The sequence below is a fragment of the Bufo gargarizans genome, chromosome 2, assembly GCF_014858855.1.
Source record: "Bufo gargarizans isolate SCDJY-AF-19 chromosome 2, ASM1485885v1, whole genome shotgun sequence".
NCBI lineage: Eukaryota > Metazoa > Chordata > Amphibia > Anura > Bufonidae > Bufo > Bufo gargarizans.
Window position 1 is genome coordinate 36,452,501 of NC_058081.1, and position 19,848 is coordinate 36,472,348.

General features: G+C 43.3%; 1 protein-coding gene across 1 annotated transcript; it reads left to right on the forward strand.

The window, feature by feature from the left end:
- The first annotated feature begins 10,098 nt into the window (after nucleotides 1-10,098).
- On the forward strand, nucleotides 10,099-13,617 carry LOC122925563 (dentin sialophosphoprotein). The gene has a single exon (XM_044276921.1). The coding sequence runs from the start codon at nucleotides 10,099-10,101 to the stop codon at nucleotides 13,615-13,617; it is 3,519 nt and encodes a 1,172-aa protein (XP_044132856.1).
- The last annotated feature ends 6,231 nt before the right edge of the window (nucleotides 13,618-19,848 follow it).

Sequence of the window (19,848 nt, forward strand, 5' to 3'; positions counted from 1 at the left end):
TCCTGGAGTAAATAATTCCCTTCCCTTATGCTAACTGGGAGCTCTTCTTAAGGATAGCTATCCTATATCTGGTGGCATAAGAGGCTCAGCTTTAATTTTTTGGGGAAAGTGAGTTAACTCGAATACTTTTTCCACATGGGAGAATTGCGTTGCCTCTAAGAGTCCTTAAGCCAACTAGGCACTCTTCTTAAGGATAGCTACAGTACCTTATATCTCATGGCACAGAAGCCTAGCTTTCATTTCTTTTTTAGAAAGAGAGCTAATTTTGCATACAATCCTTACATCTACTAAGTGGTCTCCATGAATAGAAATAGTAGTCCTCAGGAGCATTTATGCATCTTTCAATGAGAAAATTGGAGTAGACAATGCATTACGACGTATACCTAACACACAGTAAGATCCTTACCAGTCTTTTGGCTAGATGTGCAGTTCGTTTTCAATACTGACTCCACCTCACTGATGACTGAATTGTACTTATCATAGGGAACTCGGAAAAATAACAAGTGTTCAACTACAATACTTCCTTTGCTGGGGTAGAGAAAAAACAAAAACAAAAAACAGTTCCTGGTTACATGCAGAAGTTCTGAGCTTTGATGACAAAATTCTTATGAGAGGAAGTTCACCAATTTTATATACTTTGCACTTACGTGATATTGATGATCTGCACACCCTGGTAGTTTGAAACTTTATCATACAGAAGTGACATCTGTAATAAAGTAGTCAATGAAATCCATTAGGATACAAAAGAACAACTGCAAAAATAGTTGAACATACTAGTCAAATTAATGGAAGGACATCTACTGCATATGCAGAATACAGAGAAACCTCTTTGAGATTAGTGTTGAACGCGAATATTCGAATTACGAATTTTAATCGTGAATATCGGCACTTCGAGAATTTGTGAATATTTTCAATATAGTGCTATATATTTGTTTTTAGAATATTCGTCATTTTTTCCATCTGAACACATGATTCCTCCCTGCTTCTTGCTTGTGGGCCAATGAGTCATTGGCCCACAAGCAACTTAAGCAGGGAGGAATCATGACTGCAGATGGAACAAAATGACGAAAATTCAAAAAAAAACTAATACAGATGGAGCATCGCTAGCGCGCCCCCCAGAGTCGCATGAGCGTGTGAATAGACAAGTGACTAAATTCAGGGTGTAATTTAGGTTTCAAACACCAGATGGCTCATGGAACATGCCTACAGTATCTCAAGTGGTGACCGAGCGGCTTCATTCCTGATACCAGCTACCCTCATCCCTACAACGGGCTCCCCGCTCAATTTTTTTAAAATAAATGTCTTCGTAAGGATCAGCCTGTCAGCGCTGCAATACAAGGGGGATGGAGAAATAAACCCCCCATAAATACATACAGGAGTAAGCATTCCTGTTAGTTGTGTATGTGGGGGAAGGGGAACAAGAAAAATAGGCTTGTTAATGCCCTGATTACCAAACCAATACACCTACAGTACACATCACATACATGATTAGACACATTCTACACATCATTTTATATATGCGCAGCCGGTGGTATTTTTTTCATAGACGCAGGAAGATGAGTTACAAACTTGATGTTACCGCACAAGACCTTCCAAGAGCAAGTAAAAAATGCCATAAAAGAAGGGTCTACCCTGCACAAAGCATGAGCCCACAGGGAGGAGGGTCCCCACAGTGTCACCGTAGCTCCATAGTCCTTGTACAGTCCTGAGGCTGCACTAATGTCTCAGAATCCATAACACCCATATTCCTAACCCAAAATCCACCAATCAACACATAAATCAGGCTAGTGGTGGCATTAATTGGATGAGGCATAAGATGGGGTGCAAGACATGCAGACAACAGCTTTAAGGCCCTCCACTGAACCAGCACGCTGCCCTAGGGCAAAGATCATGCAAAATAGACCAAACATGCATTTAATTGTGGGTTAATAAATAAAAACATAAAAAGAGAAAGGAAATACAAAAAAATAAAAAAATAATACAGTAAAAGGAAAAAAAATCAAAGAGAGAACTCAAGATGGCTGGATTTATTAAACCATAATAATTAAATTAAGCATGTGGAGAAAATGGTTTAATGCCCTCTGGTTAGTTTTTGATTCTCTGAAATCAAGGCATACTGTAATTCAGAAAAAAGGAGACTGGAAAAATGATAGGGTGGCAGTCAGATTTTTGGTCAGGGTTGTTCCTCCTCATCTTCATCTAGTGATACCACACCAGAAGACACCACATAAGAACCCTTTCTATGCAGATTGAGAACCCCAGAACCTCGACTCATTGTCCCGCTGTCCTGGGTCCCCCCTGGTGCCATTCTTCTAGCGTGCCCATCCTGTGCACTGTGGGGATGTGCCCGGACTGGTCTATTCAGCGTTCTGGTTCAGTGGAGCTCAGAATCTGCACCTCAGAATCCGAATACCAGATGTGAGGAAGATGGGGGCATGTTATGGATTCTAAGACTTTAGTTGTTAACAAATATGAACAAGGCAATTAACCTTAATTGCCTGTGAACTTGTCTCTGGCTCACATGACATAAGTTTGCAGAGGAGGATCAGGTGTAGTGGAGTGTGCAGTGGTAATTGCCTACTTTAGGTTTACACTGCCATCGACTGGGGTTGTGTATCGCAGTTACAGTGGTTGTTTCTTTCATAGCGAAGGATGATAACTCGCGCTTCAGCAGTTTATCAGCTGTTTTTTTTTTCCTCTTGCTTTTTTAGTTAGTTTTTGGATATTTTTCCTTTGGTTTTCCTCCTTTTTTCTTGTGGCCATGTTCCGCTTTGTCCCCTTGTTCGCAGCACCTTCCTTCCCGGCTGCGTTTGTGGCGCTTCGCAGTGAGGGACTTCCGGTGTTTGGCACGCAGTGTGTGTCTTGTGGGCATGCGCACCCTGCCATTTCCGGTGGTTGGAACGCAGGATGCGCAGGCTCGGCGGCGCACACTGTTGTGCGCTTTCTCTGGTTGCTGCCCATGTCGGAATTCACATGGGCAGCAATAAGCGCATATTTAAAGCGCATATCTTATATATTCAGCTCTGCTTCCTCCCCACATTCCTCCCACCGAATAGTTAAGTGGAAGGTTGCCGCCCCCACGCCCCACTCTGCCGCCCTGACACAGGTTAGATTGATTGCTATTAACGATTATCATGTGTATATATGTACCTATGTGCTATTCAGAAACAGGCACCCCTGAGGAAGCCAGCAGAGCCTGGCGATACGCGTTGGGCTTTTTCTGACCACCATGCATACCCCCTTCATGTTATACTAAATGATAAGTATTATAGCTTTCCAATTTTTTTCATTGTTGATGGATTACATGTATTTTAGCTGTTGCTTATTTGCATATGTGGGGTATTGCTTATGCTTCTGTGGTGAGTCAGGGGGACATGTGTCTATATTCAGTACACATGACCCAGATTCATTGTATACAATGTTTTTAATTCATTCTTTGTTGTGTTTGTTGCTTTAAATAAATTTGATATTTTTATAGATGTGCGGCTATTATCTCGCTATTCTTTTCTTTTTTGTTTATCATATCGCGCTTCAGCAGTAACGTTATGCAGAAAAAAGGAGCGCTAGCGATGACACAACTGTATAGAGCACTATATTCTATAGTGCTATATATTCGTTTTTGACCCACCCCTGTATTGATCGCGTAATATTCGCATATTATTATGCAATCATTACCTTGACAATTTTCGAGTAAAAAAAAAAGAATGTAGAATATAACGAATATTCAACAAATATTCTACAAAATATTTGCGAAATATCACGAATTTGAATATGACCCCTGCCGCTCATCACTATTTGAGATGACCACCAACAAATTACTTTGAGAAATGGTCTTCTAGAGTCGGTGATCTTGTCAAAGAAGGTGGCCAGTATACATAATAAATGATAAAGCTGAAATTTGGTCTGGATACAAGGATGGTCTCTTCAAAAGAGAGGTTCCTCTGTAACATGTTCTCCCAAAAAAGCCCTTCTGAAGACCTACTAAACTGTACGTAATTACATGTAGTCCACTACTTAAGGGGGTTGGAAAAACGTCAGATGTTGGGTCTTTGGTGTTATGGAAGCCCTTAAGATTTGCATCATGAAATTGATCTATTTAAGTATGGGAGAGCCTACAGCAAATTTCACCCACTTACCTGCTCTTTGAATCGTTTCTCAAATTGCTTGTATTCGTCTGTTGTTTGATTCCTTAGCTGCTCAGTAAAGTTAACATTCAACACAGTCACTGTCACATTAACTGAGGCTGTAACATCTGATGTGGTGAGATAAAGAAAATGTACAGTTACTAACCCTCCTGAAAATGGTAGTACAAATGCCATAAAAAAGTTCTAGAACCTGTAGGCTAAGCATCTAATTCAAGCTATAGTAAAAAAAAAAAAGGCATGGATTGCACACCCACATGCTATGCATTGATCTTTTGCATGTAGATGTGCGATCCAGGTCTCATTGTCTACAGATTGCCATTTTTGCAGTTCTGTTGCTTTAAGTTTTACCTTTTCGTGGTGGCAGCACTCTCTCCGTTCGACCTAGGTGTTTTTAATTTGCAGGAGATTGTATAAGGGTTAATACCTACTCGGTCCCAGCCTAGCATCTAAGACCACAAGGTGAGCTTTTGATATCTGTTCACATGGGGCAGTACTGTATGGCAGCTGTTATTGATGTGCGCTGATGAGGCCAAGTGCCAGGGTAACTTTGCCCTGCTGCAGGGCTATTGTTGGGCTGTTGGCCTTCACCACTTGCAGGCGCAGTGTTGTGGAGGCTGTAGTCACCATGTGACGCTGTGCCAAAGTGGAGTAGTAGTAGAGACCCACTCGAAAGAGGTCACCTTGAAGTGGTGAGTAGGCCTATATATGCATTCTGATCAAAATGTAGATTAAAACCTTGTGTACAGTTTATAAATGAGGCTGGGAAGCAATAGAGTAGTACATGTGGATGACCAATCCATGTTTCTTTTCCTACAGATCAAATATTTAACGTCCATCTATGGAGCATTTATATATATATATACTAGCTGAAGGAGCCGGCTTCGCTCGGGCATATTTAATCTATTTCATTTAATGTTTGTGTGTGTCGTTAAAAGATATCAACACTATAACAGTGACATCTACAGCACCCCGCCCCCAAAACAGTGACTTCCACAGCCCCCACCCCTTAACACTGCCCCCCCCCCACAGTGCCCCGTCCCTTAAAATTGGACCTCCACCGCAGCCCACCCCCTTAACTTTGACCTTTACAGCAGCTTTCCCCTTTAAGAGTGACTTTCACAGAATACCACCCCCTTGACAGCGACCTCCACAGGGGCTCTTCCCATTAAAGGGGTTGTCCAGGTTCAGAGCTGAACCTGGACAGCCCTCTATTTTCCCCCTGGCAGCCCCCCTGACATGAGCATCGGAGCAGTTCATGCTCCGATGCTCTCCTTTGCCCTGCGCTAAATCGCGCAGGGCAAAGGCATTTTCTGAGTTCCGGTGACGTACCGGGGCTCTCTATGGGGCTGACAGGAACCCCGGTGACGTCACCGGCACTGATGGGCGGGATTTGGCTCTGCCCTAGCCAGTAAAACGGCTAGGGCAGAGCTAAAGCCCGCCCCTCAGAGCCGGTGACGTCACCGAACACACTGCTGGGCGGAAGTTACCGCCCGGCAGTGTGTTATTGTAAACACAAGAGCCTGTGCCCTGCGCGATCTAGCGCAGGGCACGGGAGCGCATCGGAGCATGAGATGCTCCGATGCCAGGCTCAGGAGGGCTGCCGGGGTAAAAATAAGGGTATGTCCGGGTTCAGCTCTGAACCCGGACAACCCCTTTAACAGTTGCCTTTACTGGATTGGGGGCGTGTCCTTTTGAACAGCTCACTCTAAGACAGCAGCACTGTGCTGTCTGAGTGTGAGCTGCAGGGAGAAAGTCACCCTCCCTCCCACCCCTGCAGCTGACAGAAGTAGATTTTTACCTTCATTTTTTTCAATCCCCGTCGACGAACCTAACTAGATAAGGGGCATGGCTTAGTGGGACCTTGGGGCGGGGTTTTAAGTCTTTTGAGGGTGGACAACTTGTGGCAGGGGGCTTGTCTGGGCTCCTTCCTGCAAGAGTGACGCCCCTCTGGGCATCTTACTGGCTCATTTGCATACCAAATAAACTGGATTTTCAGAGGATAAAAACATCTATTACTGGAACAAAGGCACATCTTGAAATAAGGTACTAAGTGCTATTAGGCCATGGCTTTACTTCAATAGCGATTATCCTGGTGACAGATTTCCTTTAAAGCTCTACTACAGCAGTGAAGAAAAATGGCTGGGTTGTTATGGAAACCTGGAGTAAAACCTGGAGGACCTGCAAGCTTCTATTGGCTGATAATGGTCATGTGACCATGCTTCTATTGGCTGATAATGGTCATGTGACCAAGCTTCTATTGGCTAATGCATTTTTTTGGGGAATATCTCAGGAACGGTACGTCCTAGAGAGCTGAGACCTGGTGTAAAACCTTCCCAGACACCTGATGTACCTGTGTGCCAAATTTTGTGATTGTAAATGCGACGGTGCGGATTCCTTTAGCGAACATACATACATACATACACATACACTCATATTTATATATTAGATAGTTATGATATATTATTTTTATATTACCTTAAATGTATATTATTTTAAATAAATTTTGAGAGTAAAATAAATAGAAATGTATAAAAATAAATATACCTGGTATGAAATCATTCAGAATGAATTCACAGTGAGTCCCGTAGAAATTTTGATCACAAATGCACTTAATGCCATCATAGTAACCATGGTTCTGACAGTCAAGACCACCTGTAAATAGTTAAAAAATGAGACTCTACTAGAAGGAGAACAGCAATATTAGAGAGAGAGAGTGAGCGCTCTGCTCAGTTTCTACCTGTTAACACATAGCATGAACCTTATAAGGCTAGTTTGACACTTGCCACAAAGATATCCAGCAGGTTGCTCCAGTAGAGAACAGCCTGCCAGGGTTCTCTTAATCTGACATAGCCAGATAGTGCCGTGCATTGCCAGACCACATTGACTATATTGGGATTCAGCAGGAATACGACCACTCCCCGGCATAAATGCTGGGATTCGGCTGAACAAAAACTGTTGCATGCAGCAAATGTTGTCCATCCGAATCCCAGAATTTATGCTGGGGAGCTGATGGATCCACACAGGTTCCCATTATAGTGAATGGGGTTTGGAAGGCACTCAACACCATCCAGCTATGGAGAACCCTAGCTGGACTGTTCTCTGGATGATTAGCCTGTTGGATTGGCTTTGTATCCTAAACTGTATAACAACTTTGAAGCAATCCAGAACCATTTAAATACGTAATACTGCTCCAAAATCCACATTTTTATGCACACCAAATTTCCTATGATTGTACCATCATAGACTATGCATACTGGATGACTAGACAACCATATTTAATGAAATTTTGAGTGGTCATCCCAAAGATGTTTCCTTGTATGTTGATGAATTCTGCACCAATGTAAATTTTTACTTATTCCCAGGAACCATTTTTAGGGCAATCTAAAATTTCTCAAGTATGCCGCCCCCCCCCCAAATTATCCTCTGAGGCTATGACATGACTGGTACAAAATCATTCAGAATAAATTCACAGTGAGTCCCATAGAAATTTTGTTCACAAATGCCATAAAATGTCATAAAAGTAACCACCACTACATGTTTAGAACTTAGGATGTAGATCATGTAGAGTAGAGTAAGCTGTACGAAAGAAGAGAGACTTATGTTAACCCAATGGTATGTACCTGGTCTTGTAGATGTCTGCTGAATAGTAGAAGTTGAAGTAACAGTTGAAATTATGGTTGAAGGTGTTATTGTGGTTTGCGGTGTAGTTGTGTTTGATGGACTTGTTGAGTTTGATGGTACAGTTGCTGTTACTGATTCCACTACTGATCCAGATGTCACTGACACAGTTGGAGAGAGCCCACTGGTGGCTGATGATGCTGATATGGATAATCCTGATGTCACTGATTCTGTAGTTGAAGAGGATTCACTAGTGATGGGTTCCGTTGATGTGGATGATGCAGAGGTGAATGACTCTACAGTTTGAGAAGATTCGCTGGTTATGGGTACTGTTGATTTGGATGATTCAGATGTTATTGACTCTACAGTTGAAGTTAATTCCCTGGTGACTGTTTCTGTTGACCTGGATGGTTCTACTGATGTGGATATCTCAGTTGTTACTAATTCCATTGTTATAGAAGACTCAGTGGTGACTGGTTCTCCTGATGTAGATGTCTGAGACGTTACTGGATCAACAGTTGGGGAGGATTCACTGGTGACTGGTTCTCCTGTTGTGGATGTCTCAGTTGCTACTGAATCTACAGTTGGAGAGGGTGCAATGGTGACTGGTTCTCCTGATGCAGAATTCTCAGTTGTTATTGAATCTACAGTTGGAGAGGACTCAGTGGTGACTAGTTCTCCTGATGTGGATTTCTCACTTGTTACTGACTCTACAGTTGAAGAGGATTCATCAGTGATTGGTTCTCCTGATGTGGATGTCTCAGATGTTACTGACTCTACAGTTGAAAAGGATTCACTGGTGATTGGATCTCTTGATGTGGATTTCTCAGATGTAACTAAATCTGCAGTTGGAGTGGACTCACTAGTTACTGCTTCTCCTGATGTGGATATAGCAGATGTTACAGAATCAACAGTTGGAGAGGATTTGCTGGTAAGTGGTTCTGCTGATAAGGATGTTTCAGATGTCACTGACTCTGCAGTTGGAGATGACTCACTGGTGACTGGTTCTCCAGATGTGGATATCTCAGATGTTTCTGAATCAACAGTTGGGGAAGATTCACTGGTGACTAGTTCTCCTGATGGGGATGTCTCAGATGTTATTATTTCTACTGTTAGAGATGATCCACTAGTGATGGAATCTACTGATGTGGATGTCTCAGATGTTACTGACTCTACAGTTGGAAAGGATTCACTGGTGATTGGATCTCCTGATGTGGATGTCTCAGATGTTACAAAATCTATATTTGTAGGGGATTCACTGGTGACTGGTTCTCCTGATGTGGATCTCTCAGATGTTACTGAATCAACAGTTGGAGAGGATTTACTGGAGGGTGGTTCTCCACTTGTTAATGTCTCAGATGTTACTGAGTCAACAGTTGAAGAGGATTCATCGGTGACTGGTTCTCCAGATGTGGCTGTCTCAGATGTTACTGGCTCTACAGTTAAAGAAGGTTCATCAGTGACTGGTTCTCCAGATGTGGCTGTATCAGATGTTATTGACTCTAAAGTTGAAGAGGATTCATCAGTGACTGGTTCTCCAGATGTGGTTGTCTCAGATGTCACTGACTCTATAGTCGAAGAGGATTCATAGGTGACTGGTCCTAAGGATGTGGATGTCTCAGATGTTACTGACTCGACAGTTGAAGAAGATTCATCAGTGACAGTTTCTCCAGATGTGGCTGTCTCAGATGTTATTGACTCTACCGTTGAAGAGGATTCATCAGTGACTGGTTCTCCAGATGTGGCTGTCTCAGATGTTATTGACTCTATAGTCAAAGAGGATTCATAGGTGACTGGTCCTAAGGATGTGGATGTCTCAGATGTTATTGACTCTACAGTTGAAGAGGATTCATCAGTGACTGGTTCTCCAGATGTGGCTGTCTCAGATGTTATTGATTCTACAGTTGAAAAGGATTCATCAGTGACTGGTTCTCCAGATGTGGCTGTCTCAGATGTTACTGATTCTGCAGTTGAAAAAGATTCATCAGTGACTGGTTCTCCAAATGTGGATGTCTCAGATGTTACAGACTCTACAGTTGAAGATAATTCATCGGTGACTGGTTCTAAGGATGTGGAGGTCTCAGATGTTACTGACTCTACAGTTGTAGAGGATTCACCAGTAACTGGTTGTCCAGATATGGCTGTCTCAGTTGTTACTAAATCTACAGTTGAATAGGATTCATCAGTGACTGGTTCTCCAGATAAGGCTGTCTCAGATGTTACTGACTCTACAGTTGAAGAAGATTCATCAGTGACTGATTCTCCAGATGTGGATGTCTCAGATGTTACTGACTGTACAGTTGAAGAGGATTCATCAGTGACTGGTTCTCCAGATATGGCTGTTTCAGATGTTACTGACTCTACAGTTGAAGAAGATTCATCAGTGACTGATTCTCCAGATGTGGATGTCTCAGATGTTACTGACTGTACAGTTGAAGAGGATTTCTCAGTGACTGGTTCTAAGGATGTGGATGTCTCAGATGTTTCTGACTCTACAGTTGAAGATGATTCTTCAGTAACTGGTTCTCCGGATGTGGCTGTCTCAGATGTTACTGACTCTACAGTTGAAGAAGATTCATCAGTAACTGATTCACCAGATGTGGATGTCTCAGATGTTACTGACTGTACAGTTGAAGAGGATTCATCAGTGACTGGTTCTCCAGATGTGGCTGACTCAGATGTTACTGACTCTACAGTTGAAGAGGATTCATCAGTGACTGATTCTCCAGATGTGGATGTCTCAGATGTTACTGATTGTACAGTTGAAGAGGATTCATCAGTGACTGGTTCTAAGGATGTGGCTGTCGCAGATCTTACTGACTCTACAGTTGAAGAGGATTCATCAGTGACTGGTTCTCCAGATATGGCTGTCTCAGATGTTACTGACTCTACAGTTGAAGAGGATTCATCAGTGACTGGTTCTCCAGATATGGCTGTCTCAGATGTTGCTGACTCTACAGTTGAAGAGGATTCATCAGTGACTGGTTCTCCAGATATGGCTGTCTCAAATGTTACTGACTCTACAGTTGAAGAAGATTCATCAGTGACTGTTTCTCCAGATGTGGCTGTCTCAGATGTTACTGATTGTACAGTTAAAGAGGATTCATCAGTGACTGGTTCTAAGGATGTGGCTGTCACAGATGTTACTGACTCTACAGTTGAAGAGGATTCATCAGTGACTGATTCTCCAGATATGGCTGTCTCAGATGTTACTGACTCTACAGTTGAAGAGGATTCATCAGTGACTGGTTCTCCAGATGTGGCTGTCTCAGATGTTAGTGACTCTACAGTTGAAGAGGATTCATCAGTGACTGGTTCTCCAGATGTGGCTGTCTCAGATGTTACTGACTCTACAGTTGAAGAGGATTCATCGGTGACTGGTTCTCCAGATATGGCTGTCTCAGATGTTACTGACTGTACAGTTGAAGAAGATTCATCAGTGACTGTTTCTCCAGATGTGGCTGTCTCAGATGTTACTGACTCAACAGTTGAAGAGGATTCATCAGTGACTAGTTCTCCAGATGTGGCTGTCTCAGATGTTATTGACTCTACAGTTGAAAAGGATTCATCAGTGACTAGTTCTCCAGATGTGGCTGTCTCAGATGTTATTGACTCTACAGTTGGAGAGGATTCATCAGTGACTGGTTCTCCAGATGTGGATGTCTCAGGTGTTACTGACTCTACAGTTGAAGAGGATTCATTGGTGTCTGGTTCTCTAGATGTGGCTGTCTCAGATGTTATTGACTCTACAGTTGAAGAGGATTCATCAGTGATTGGTTCTTCAGTTGTGGCTGTCTCAGATGTTACTGACTCTACAGTTGAGAAGGATTCATCAGTGACTGGTCCTCCGGATGTGAATGTCTCAGATGTTACTGACTCTACAGTTGGAGAGGATTCATCAGTGACTGGTTCTCCAGATATGGCTGTCTCAGATGTTACTGACTCTACAGTTGAAGAGGATTCATCAGTGACTGGTTCTCCAGATGTGGCTGTCTCAGATGTAACCGATTCTATAGTTGAAGAGGATTCATCAGTGACTGGTTCTTCAGATGTGGCTGTCTCAGACGTTATTGACTCTACAGTTGAAGAGGATTCATCAGTGACTGGTTCTCCAGATGTGGATGTCTCAGATGTTATTGACTCTATAGTTGAAGAGGAATCATCAGGGACTGGTTCTTCAGATGTGGCTGTCTCAGATGTTACTGACTCTACAGTTGAGAAAGATTTATCAGTGACTGGTTCTCCGGATGTGAATGTCTCAGATGTTACTGACTCTACAGTTGAAGAGGATTCATCAGTGACTAATTCTCCAGATATGGCTGTCTCAGATGTTACTGACTCCACAGTTGAAGATGATTCATCAGTGACTGGTTCTCCAGATATGGCTGTCTCAGATGTTACTGACTCTATAGTTGAAGAGGAATCATCAGTGACTGGTTCTTCAGATGTGGCTGTCTCAGATGTTACTGACTCTACAGTTGAAGATGATTCATCAGTGACTGGTTCTCCAGATATGGCTGTCTCAGATGTTACTGACTCTACAGTTGAAGAAGATTCATCAGTGACTGTTTCTCCAGATGTGGCTGTCTCAGATGTTACTGACTCAACAGTTGAAGAGGATTCATCAGTGATTAGTTCTCCAGATGTGGCTGTCTCAGATGTTATTGACTCTACAGTTGAAAAGGATTCATCAGTGACTAGTTCTCCAGATGTGGCTGTCTCAGATGTTATTGACTCTACAGTTGAAGATGATTCATCAGTGACTGGTTCTCCAGATATGGCTGTATCAGATGTTACTGACTCTATAGTTGAAGAGGAATCATCAGTGACTGGTTCTTCAGATGTGGCTGTCTCAGATGTTACTGACTCTACAGTTGAAGATGATTCATCAGTGACTGGTTCTCCAGATGTGGCTATCTCAGATGTTACTGACTCTACAGTTGAAGAGGATTCATCAGTGACTGGTTCTCCAGATATGGCTGTCTCAGATGTTACTGACTCTACAGTTGAAGAAGATTCATCAGTGACTGTTTCTCCAGATGTGGCTGTCTCAGATGTTACTGACTCAACAGTTGAAGAGGATTCATCAGTGACTAGTTCTCCAGATGTGGCTGTCTCAGATGTTATTGACTCTACAGTTGAAAAGGATTCATCAGTGACTAGTTCTCCAGATGTGGCTGTCTCAGATGTTATTGACTCTACAGTTGAAGATGATTCATCAGTGACTGGTTCTCCAGATATGGCTGTCTCAGATGTTACTGACTCTATAGTTGAAGAGGAATCATCAGTGACTGGTTCTTCAGATGTGGCTGTCTCAGATGTTACTGACTCTACAGTTGAAGATGATTCATCAGTGACTGGTTCTCCAGATATGGCTGTCTCAGATGTTACTGACTCTACAGTTGAAGAGGATTCATCAGTGACTGGTTCTCCAGATATGGCTGTCTCAGATGTTACTGACTCTACAGTTGAAGAAGATTCATCAGTGACTGTTTCTCCAGATGTGGCTATCTCAGATGTTACTGACTCAACAGTTGAAGAGGATTCATCAGTGACTAGTTCTCCAGATGTGGCTGTCTCAGATGTTATTGACTCTACAGTTGAAAAGGATTCATCAGTGACTAGTTCTCCAGATGTGGCTGTCTCAGATGTTGCTGATTCTACAGTTGAAGAGGATTCATCAGTGACTGATTCTCCAGATGTGGATGTCTCAGATGTTGCTGATTCTACAGTTGAAGAGGATTCATCAGTGACTGATTCTCCAGATGTGGATGTCTCAGATATTTCTGTTGTTTCAGCTGACATCTGTCTGATTTCTACAATAAAAGAAAATACATATTATTTCCTTCACTGACCTCCATGCATCATCCAACTTATGGCAGACCTGCATCACTGACAGCACGCTATAACCCATTACCTCTATGTGAGGACAATAAGGGGAATAACTTCACTTTTTTATATCTTCATCGATTTTGAAGACATTGGCCACTTTTATGGACAGCTACAAGTAATGCTTGAGTGATTACAGGACTCAAATGCACAGGCTCCACTACAGGGGGCCCAGAAGTAGCTGCCATTATTATAAATGGTACATGGTCCTGGGGGGCCTTGTTACAGATCTTGCATTGAAGCCTATTGGTCTTTAAGTTACCCCTCTGCTCCAGCAAAAAATAAAAAATAAAAAACAGAACTGGTTAATTAACATAATGAAGTGATGCACATATCACAATAGATTTACTTGCAGTCCTATGTAAATCAGAAATATCACATATCCAAAGATAAAAAACTCAGCTATGCTATATTAGAGCCACTCTAAATGAACGGTGCAGAGACGATGTGGGTGCAGGGGCTCTGCCTTCAGCATCCACAGCCGACATTCCGCAGACTGTTTAACCACTCACATGCTGCAGTAACTATTGGCATCTGAGGGGTCAGATGTAGGGGGCTCTCTATGTCCCCAATGGCACCCCTGGGATGTAATTATGGGGTACAGGTGGGCAGCCGAGGCCCCAAATGAAAGCCCCCAGATCAGAACATGTACTGTAAGAGGCAGAGTCTAATAGGATGCCGTCAGCAGTTCGATGACAGGCACAATGCGCTGCAGCACAGAAGTACTGACGTGTATTATAGAGGAGACTGACTGACTGTATGATCAAGGCCCAGTGGGGGGACCAAAAAAATGTATATGAAAAAAACAAAATTTTAAAAGTATAAAAAAATTATTGTATGATCAAGGCCCAGTGGGCGGCCCAAAAATGTATATGTAAAAAAAAATTAAAAATATAAAAAAAGTAGGTAAAAACATAAAAAATTATATAAATTTGGTATCAATTATACTGCATAGTGAACAACGTAAAAATAAAACATAAAATTATTGCTAAAAAATTTCAATACAGCATACCATTAAAAGTCCATACCGGGGGGAAAAATAACAACAAATGTTAAAGGGGTTGGGAGAATATCGGTATAATATGCCCCCTGTGTCTGATAGGCGCTAGTCCCACCTCTATGATCCGCAGCTGTCTCTAAAACGGAGCCCATAAAGTGACGGAGAGTGGACCGCGCATGTGCGGCTGCCCTCCACTCATTTCTATGGGACGGCCATTTACGGCGCTCCTATAGAAATGAATGGAGGGCAGCCGCGCATGCGCAGTGCGCTCTCCCTTACTTTGCAGGCTCTGTTCTAAAGATAGGCGGGACCTGCACCTATCAGACATTGGGGCGTATCCTATTGATATGCCGCCAATGTTTGAGATGACGCAGCCCCTTTAAATAATCAGTGTCATAGATATAGCAGAGTCTATTTTTCACCATCCATGTTAATAGAATGAAGTATTTGTGCTTTTGACAAACTCAGCACTGCTATACCTATATCTTCACTTACAAGCAGTGAGATGTTCTATGCAATAAACTCCATGGAGAACATCCTGAGACATAGCAGAGCCGTATTTGCAGTTAAGTTCTTTTGGGAACTGTGGCCATTTATGTTAAGTCATAAATAAATTATTACATTCTCCTGCGGGTCTTGGCATAAAACAGCTTTATGCCATGAGTGGTGCTAAATGACAAACTCGGCTCTGCTATGTCAGTATAAATGACTAGAGGATAATACATTCACCTTTCCTGGCCACAATCCAGCAGTTCCACAAAACTCCATAAATTCTTGACAGATGGCGACTAGCCACTGTTTGCTGCTGCACATTCCTCTACTAACCCCATATGGTTACAGCAGAGCTGAATTTGTCACCCCGCGGTAGGAGTCCTATGGAAACTCACCTACAACACGTCATGAGTTCTCCGAATGACAACCTGCTCCGTACTACAGTAGGACTGCACGCAGATGTAGCAGAGCTAAGTTAGTCATTGAATGGCCTCTCTTACTTTCTTATTTCATCTAATAAATCTTTGCATAAATGAAAAACTTTGCAACTTTCTACCTGCCTTTTTATAGTCCCCATCTCAGGATCTCTGCTTGTTGTCAGTGAATGAGAACAGAGGCAATAAACCTGTCTATAGCTCGTCCTGCTCCCGGCGGAGAAGCAGTTACAGCTGTATCCGGTGCAGACAATGCTCTGTGAGCACTGATACATTGCAACAAACCAGCAAAGCATTGTCTACACTCATATCCCCTACTCGGCTGAGAGCAGGATCGGGTAGATACACAATTTTGTGTGTGTTCTCATTCATTGACGGCAAGCAGAGATCTTGAAACACAATATTGAAACACAAGGTGTACTCGAAAGCTGGAAAATATTTCATTGATATGCTTCATCTACATGGAAACCCCAACGTGTTTACCTGCAGTCCTATGCAAAACTACAGATGACCCTCTACGGCAAACTAAAAGTCATACACGCTCCAATAAGGGTATCAATAAAAACTACCGAGACCTAACTATACAAAAGTTATATGGGTCAGAATATGGCGATGTAAAAAATATATATATTTTTGTTAAAAGTTTAGATTTTTTTATGTATTAAAACACACAAAAAAAACTTATACAAATACGGCATCCAGAGAATGAAGGGCACAGGTCAGTTTTGCCGTATAGGAAACGTCGTAGGGACAAAACCTGTAAAACTAAGGCTCCTTTCACACCTGCGTTCAGGTGTCCGCTCGTGAGTTCCATTTGAAGGGGCTCACAAGCGGCCCTGAACGCAGCCGTCTGGCCCTAATGCATTCTCAGTGGAGGCGGATCCGCTCAGAATGCATCCGTCTGCCAGCGCTCAGCCTCCGCTCCGCTCAGTGAGCGGACACCTGAACGCTGCAAGCAGCGTTCGGGTGTCCGCCTGGCCGTGCGGAGGCGGGCGGATCCGTTCCGACTTATAATGGAAGTCAATGGGGACGGATCCGCTTGAAGATGACACCATATGGCTCAATCTTCAAGCGGATCCGTCCCCCATTGACTTTCAATGTAAAGTCTGAACGGATCCGCTCAGGCTACTTTCACACTTAGAAAATTTTTCTAAGTTATAATGCAGACGGATCCGTTCTGAACGGAGCCACCGTCTGCATTAATATGAGCGGATCCGTTCAGAACAGATCCGCTCGAACGCTAGTGTGAAAGTAGCCTAAGGAGGAAATGCGTTTTTTTTTCTCTCGCTTCCCACTACTTTGTACTGTATGCCGTATTAAACGGTGGTATTACAAAGTATAATTGGTCCCGCCGAAAAAAAAAAGCCCCCATATGGCTAGGAGAACGGAAAAATAAAAAAGTTATGGCTCCGGTACAACAGGGAAGAAAAATGAAAGCTCAAAAATCAAAACACTTCATGCGGTACTGAAGGGGTTAATATACAGCTAACAGACGTGTCTTCCACTGCCTGGACATGGATATCCTTACATCCGAGGAAGCGTACGCCTGGCGTGAGATGCAACATTTAGAAAAGTAAAAAAAAACATAAATGAGCCCTAATCCCGGTCTAACCACATCAATGAGCCCTAATCCCGGTGTAGCCACATCAATGAGCCCTAATCCCGGTCTAGCCACATCAATGAGCCCTAATCCCGGTCTAACCACATCAATGAGCCCTAATCCCGGTCTAACCACATCAATGAGCCCTAATCCCGGTCTAACCACATCAATGAGCCCTAATCCCGGTCTAGCCACATCAATGAGCCCTAATCCCGGTCTAGCCACATCAATGAGCCCTAATCCCGGTCTAACCACATCAATGAGCCCTAATCCCGGTCTAACCACATCATGAGCCCTAATCCCGGTCTAACCACATCAATGAGCCCTAATCCCGGTCTAGCCACATCAATGAGCCCTAATCCCGGTCTAACCACATCAATGAGCCCTAATCCCGGTCTAGCCACATCAATGAGCCCTAATCCCGGTCTAACCTGGAGTTCTCATCTAGAAAACAGAACTCACGAGGAATTGGCGAAAAGTGGAAAAAGTGGCAAAAAAAGTTGCTTTATAAATGTCCCCACTAAGTGTTAAGGCTAATTACACAAACGTATTTTTTTTCCATGCCCGTTACGTTTCTTTTTTGGCAGCCTGTCCGCAAAACCATTCACTCCAATGGGGCAGCAAAACCTCCCCTAAAAACCGAAATGACTCTGTGTGCATTCCTTGCGCATGGCTGTAATATGTCCTATTATCGTCCGCATTACGAACAAGGATAAGACTGTTCTATCAGTGGCCGTTCCGCTGCTCATGACCAGTATCCGTGTTTTGCGGATCCGCTATTCGCGGACCGTAAAACATCCAGCGGTAGTGTACATGAGCCCTTAAGGGGTTACTCCAAAACACTGATCAGCAGGGCTCCTACAGCTGGTCCATGTTCGCGGAGTTGTCTCATTCGTTATCACCCTTTTACCCCTTTAACATCATGACCACCCTTGTTACCATTCTGAGCTCTGATACCAGCCGCATCCCCTCACAGTAACCGGAATCGCGCATACAGATGTAGCAGTGCTGAGTTTGTCATTCGGCATAACGTGCTACTACAATCATCTAGGGTATTATTTAAGCCCGGAAATTTTAACAAGACTCACCGATCACCAGGAATGAAACCAGTATCAGGGCGGCGGAGCTCCGCAGGATCCCCATGGTTCTGTACCCGGAGTCGGGGTTCTCCTCTTGTGTCGTTATATATATCCTTGTACAATGGGAGAGCTGAGTGTTGTGTCCGCTCTCTCCTGATGGATTATTATTCGCATGTGACGCCTGTCATAGACCAGGGCTTATAACATAGCCGATGATGTCAGCACAGAGGGCGGGGCCTCGTCAGTGATGCGAGCAGACGGAACGTGACACAGTAAATAAGTCACACTACACTTATAGTCATCTATGAGCGTAACAGGACATTAACGAGGGCCAAAGTCCAATGTACATGATCAGGTACCAGGCCACTCCCCACCCCCACACAAACTACTGATGTAGCAGAGCTGAATTTGTCACCTAACAGAACGCACTAGGTTTTCATGCAGTCCTCACATGATTCTGCCATCAGGACAAACCACGGACAGCTAGATATCTCCATCCTAATAAGAGGACCCCCCTCATTGACATCCATGTGCTACATACTTATCGTCAGGGGCTGAATGACGTAATCAGCTCTGCTACTTCTATACCTTCTATACATTTCATAAATGCTTAGATTATCCGATAAAGAGATTAAAAATATGTATTTTTCCTGAACAGTATACATTTTTGGTTCTACGTATAAGCTGAACGTTGCGCACAGTTTCTCAATTGAATTTATATGAATGCACTTTTCTTAGGGCTCAATAACACGGCCGTGCGGTCACGGTGCCCACGCTGCGGACAGCAAATAGAGTTCCGCAAAACACGGGCGCCGACTGTGTGAACTCCGTGCCCATTGACTTGAATCTGCACTCCGTATTATGGATGCGGACCCATTGACTTGAATGGGTTCACAATCCTCAAGAGACGGAGCGCAGACACGGATCGAAAGCCCACGGGAGCACTACGAAGCGCGCTCGTGGGCTTTCGGTCCGTGTAACCGCACCACCCAAAAATTAGCTTTTTTTTTGCAGTGTGGACCATTTCTTGCAGATCGCAGACACATTCACGTCAGTTGCTCCGCATCTGCAAACGGAATTCGCACGGACAGTCCGCTATCTGAGGTCCGCAGTATGAGCACGGAGCACGTACACTGATGTGCAGGAGCCCTCAGACGCATAAGTCTATATGTGTTGCAGTCTGACTAAAATAAAGTCCTCATTCACTGACAATAAGCAGAGATCTTGAAAATAATAATGAAGCACAAAGTATATCAGAAAGTCGCCATTGTAGGATAAGTAAGTATCTTTTTAAAGAAAGATTGGCCTAGGGGAGGTGAGAAGTTTCATTTTCTACCCCATGCCTGGAGAATTCTAAGCTATAATGAACCAAGAGACCTCCAAAGACCTAGACACACCTAGAAGTGTTGTGTAAGGCAGATTCCGGGTACTGTCCCAATACCGCTGCCATCATAAAAGTGGAAACAACGTGAGTCAGAACCAATTTATTCCTTGACGTAAATATTTCAACACAGAAGCAAAAATATTGTCTTGGGTATTATAAACGAGAGCGTCATCCATAGGGTTGAAAGTCTAATCCAGTTGGGAGGGT

Excerpts from the sequence above, each read along its gene's own strand:
- LOC122925563 (XM_044276921.1), top strand. The coding sequence starts at position 10,099 with ATGGCTGTTTCAGATGTTACTGACTCTACAGTTGAAGAAGATTCATCA.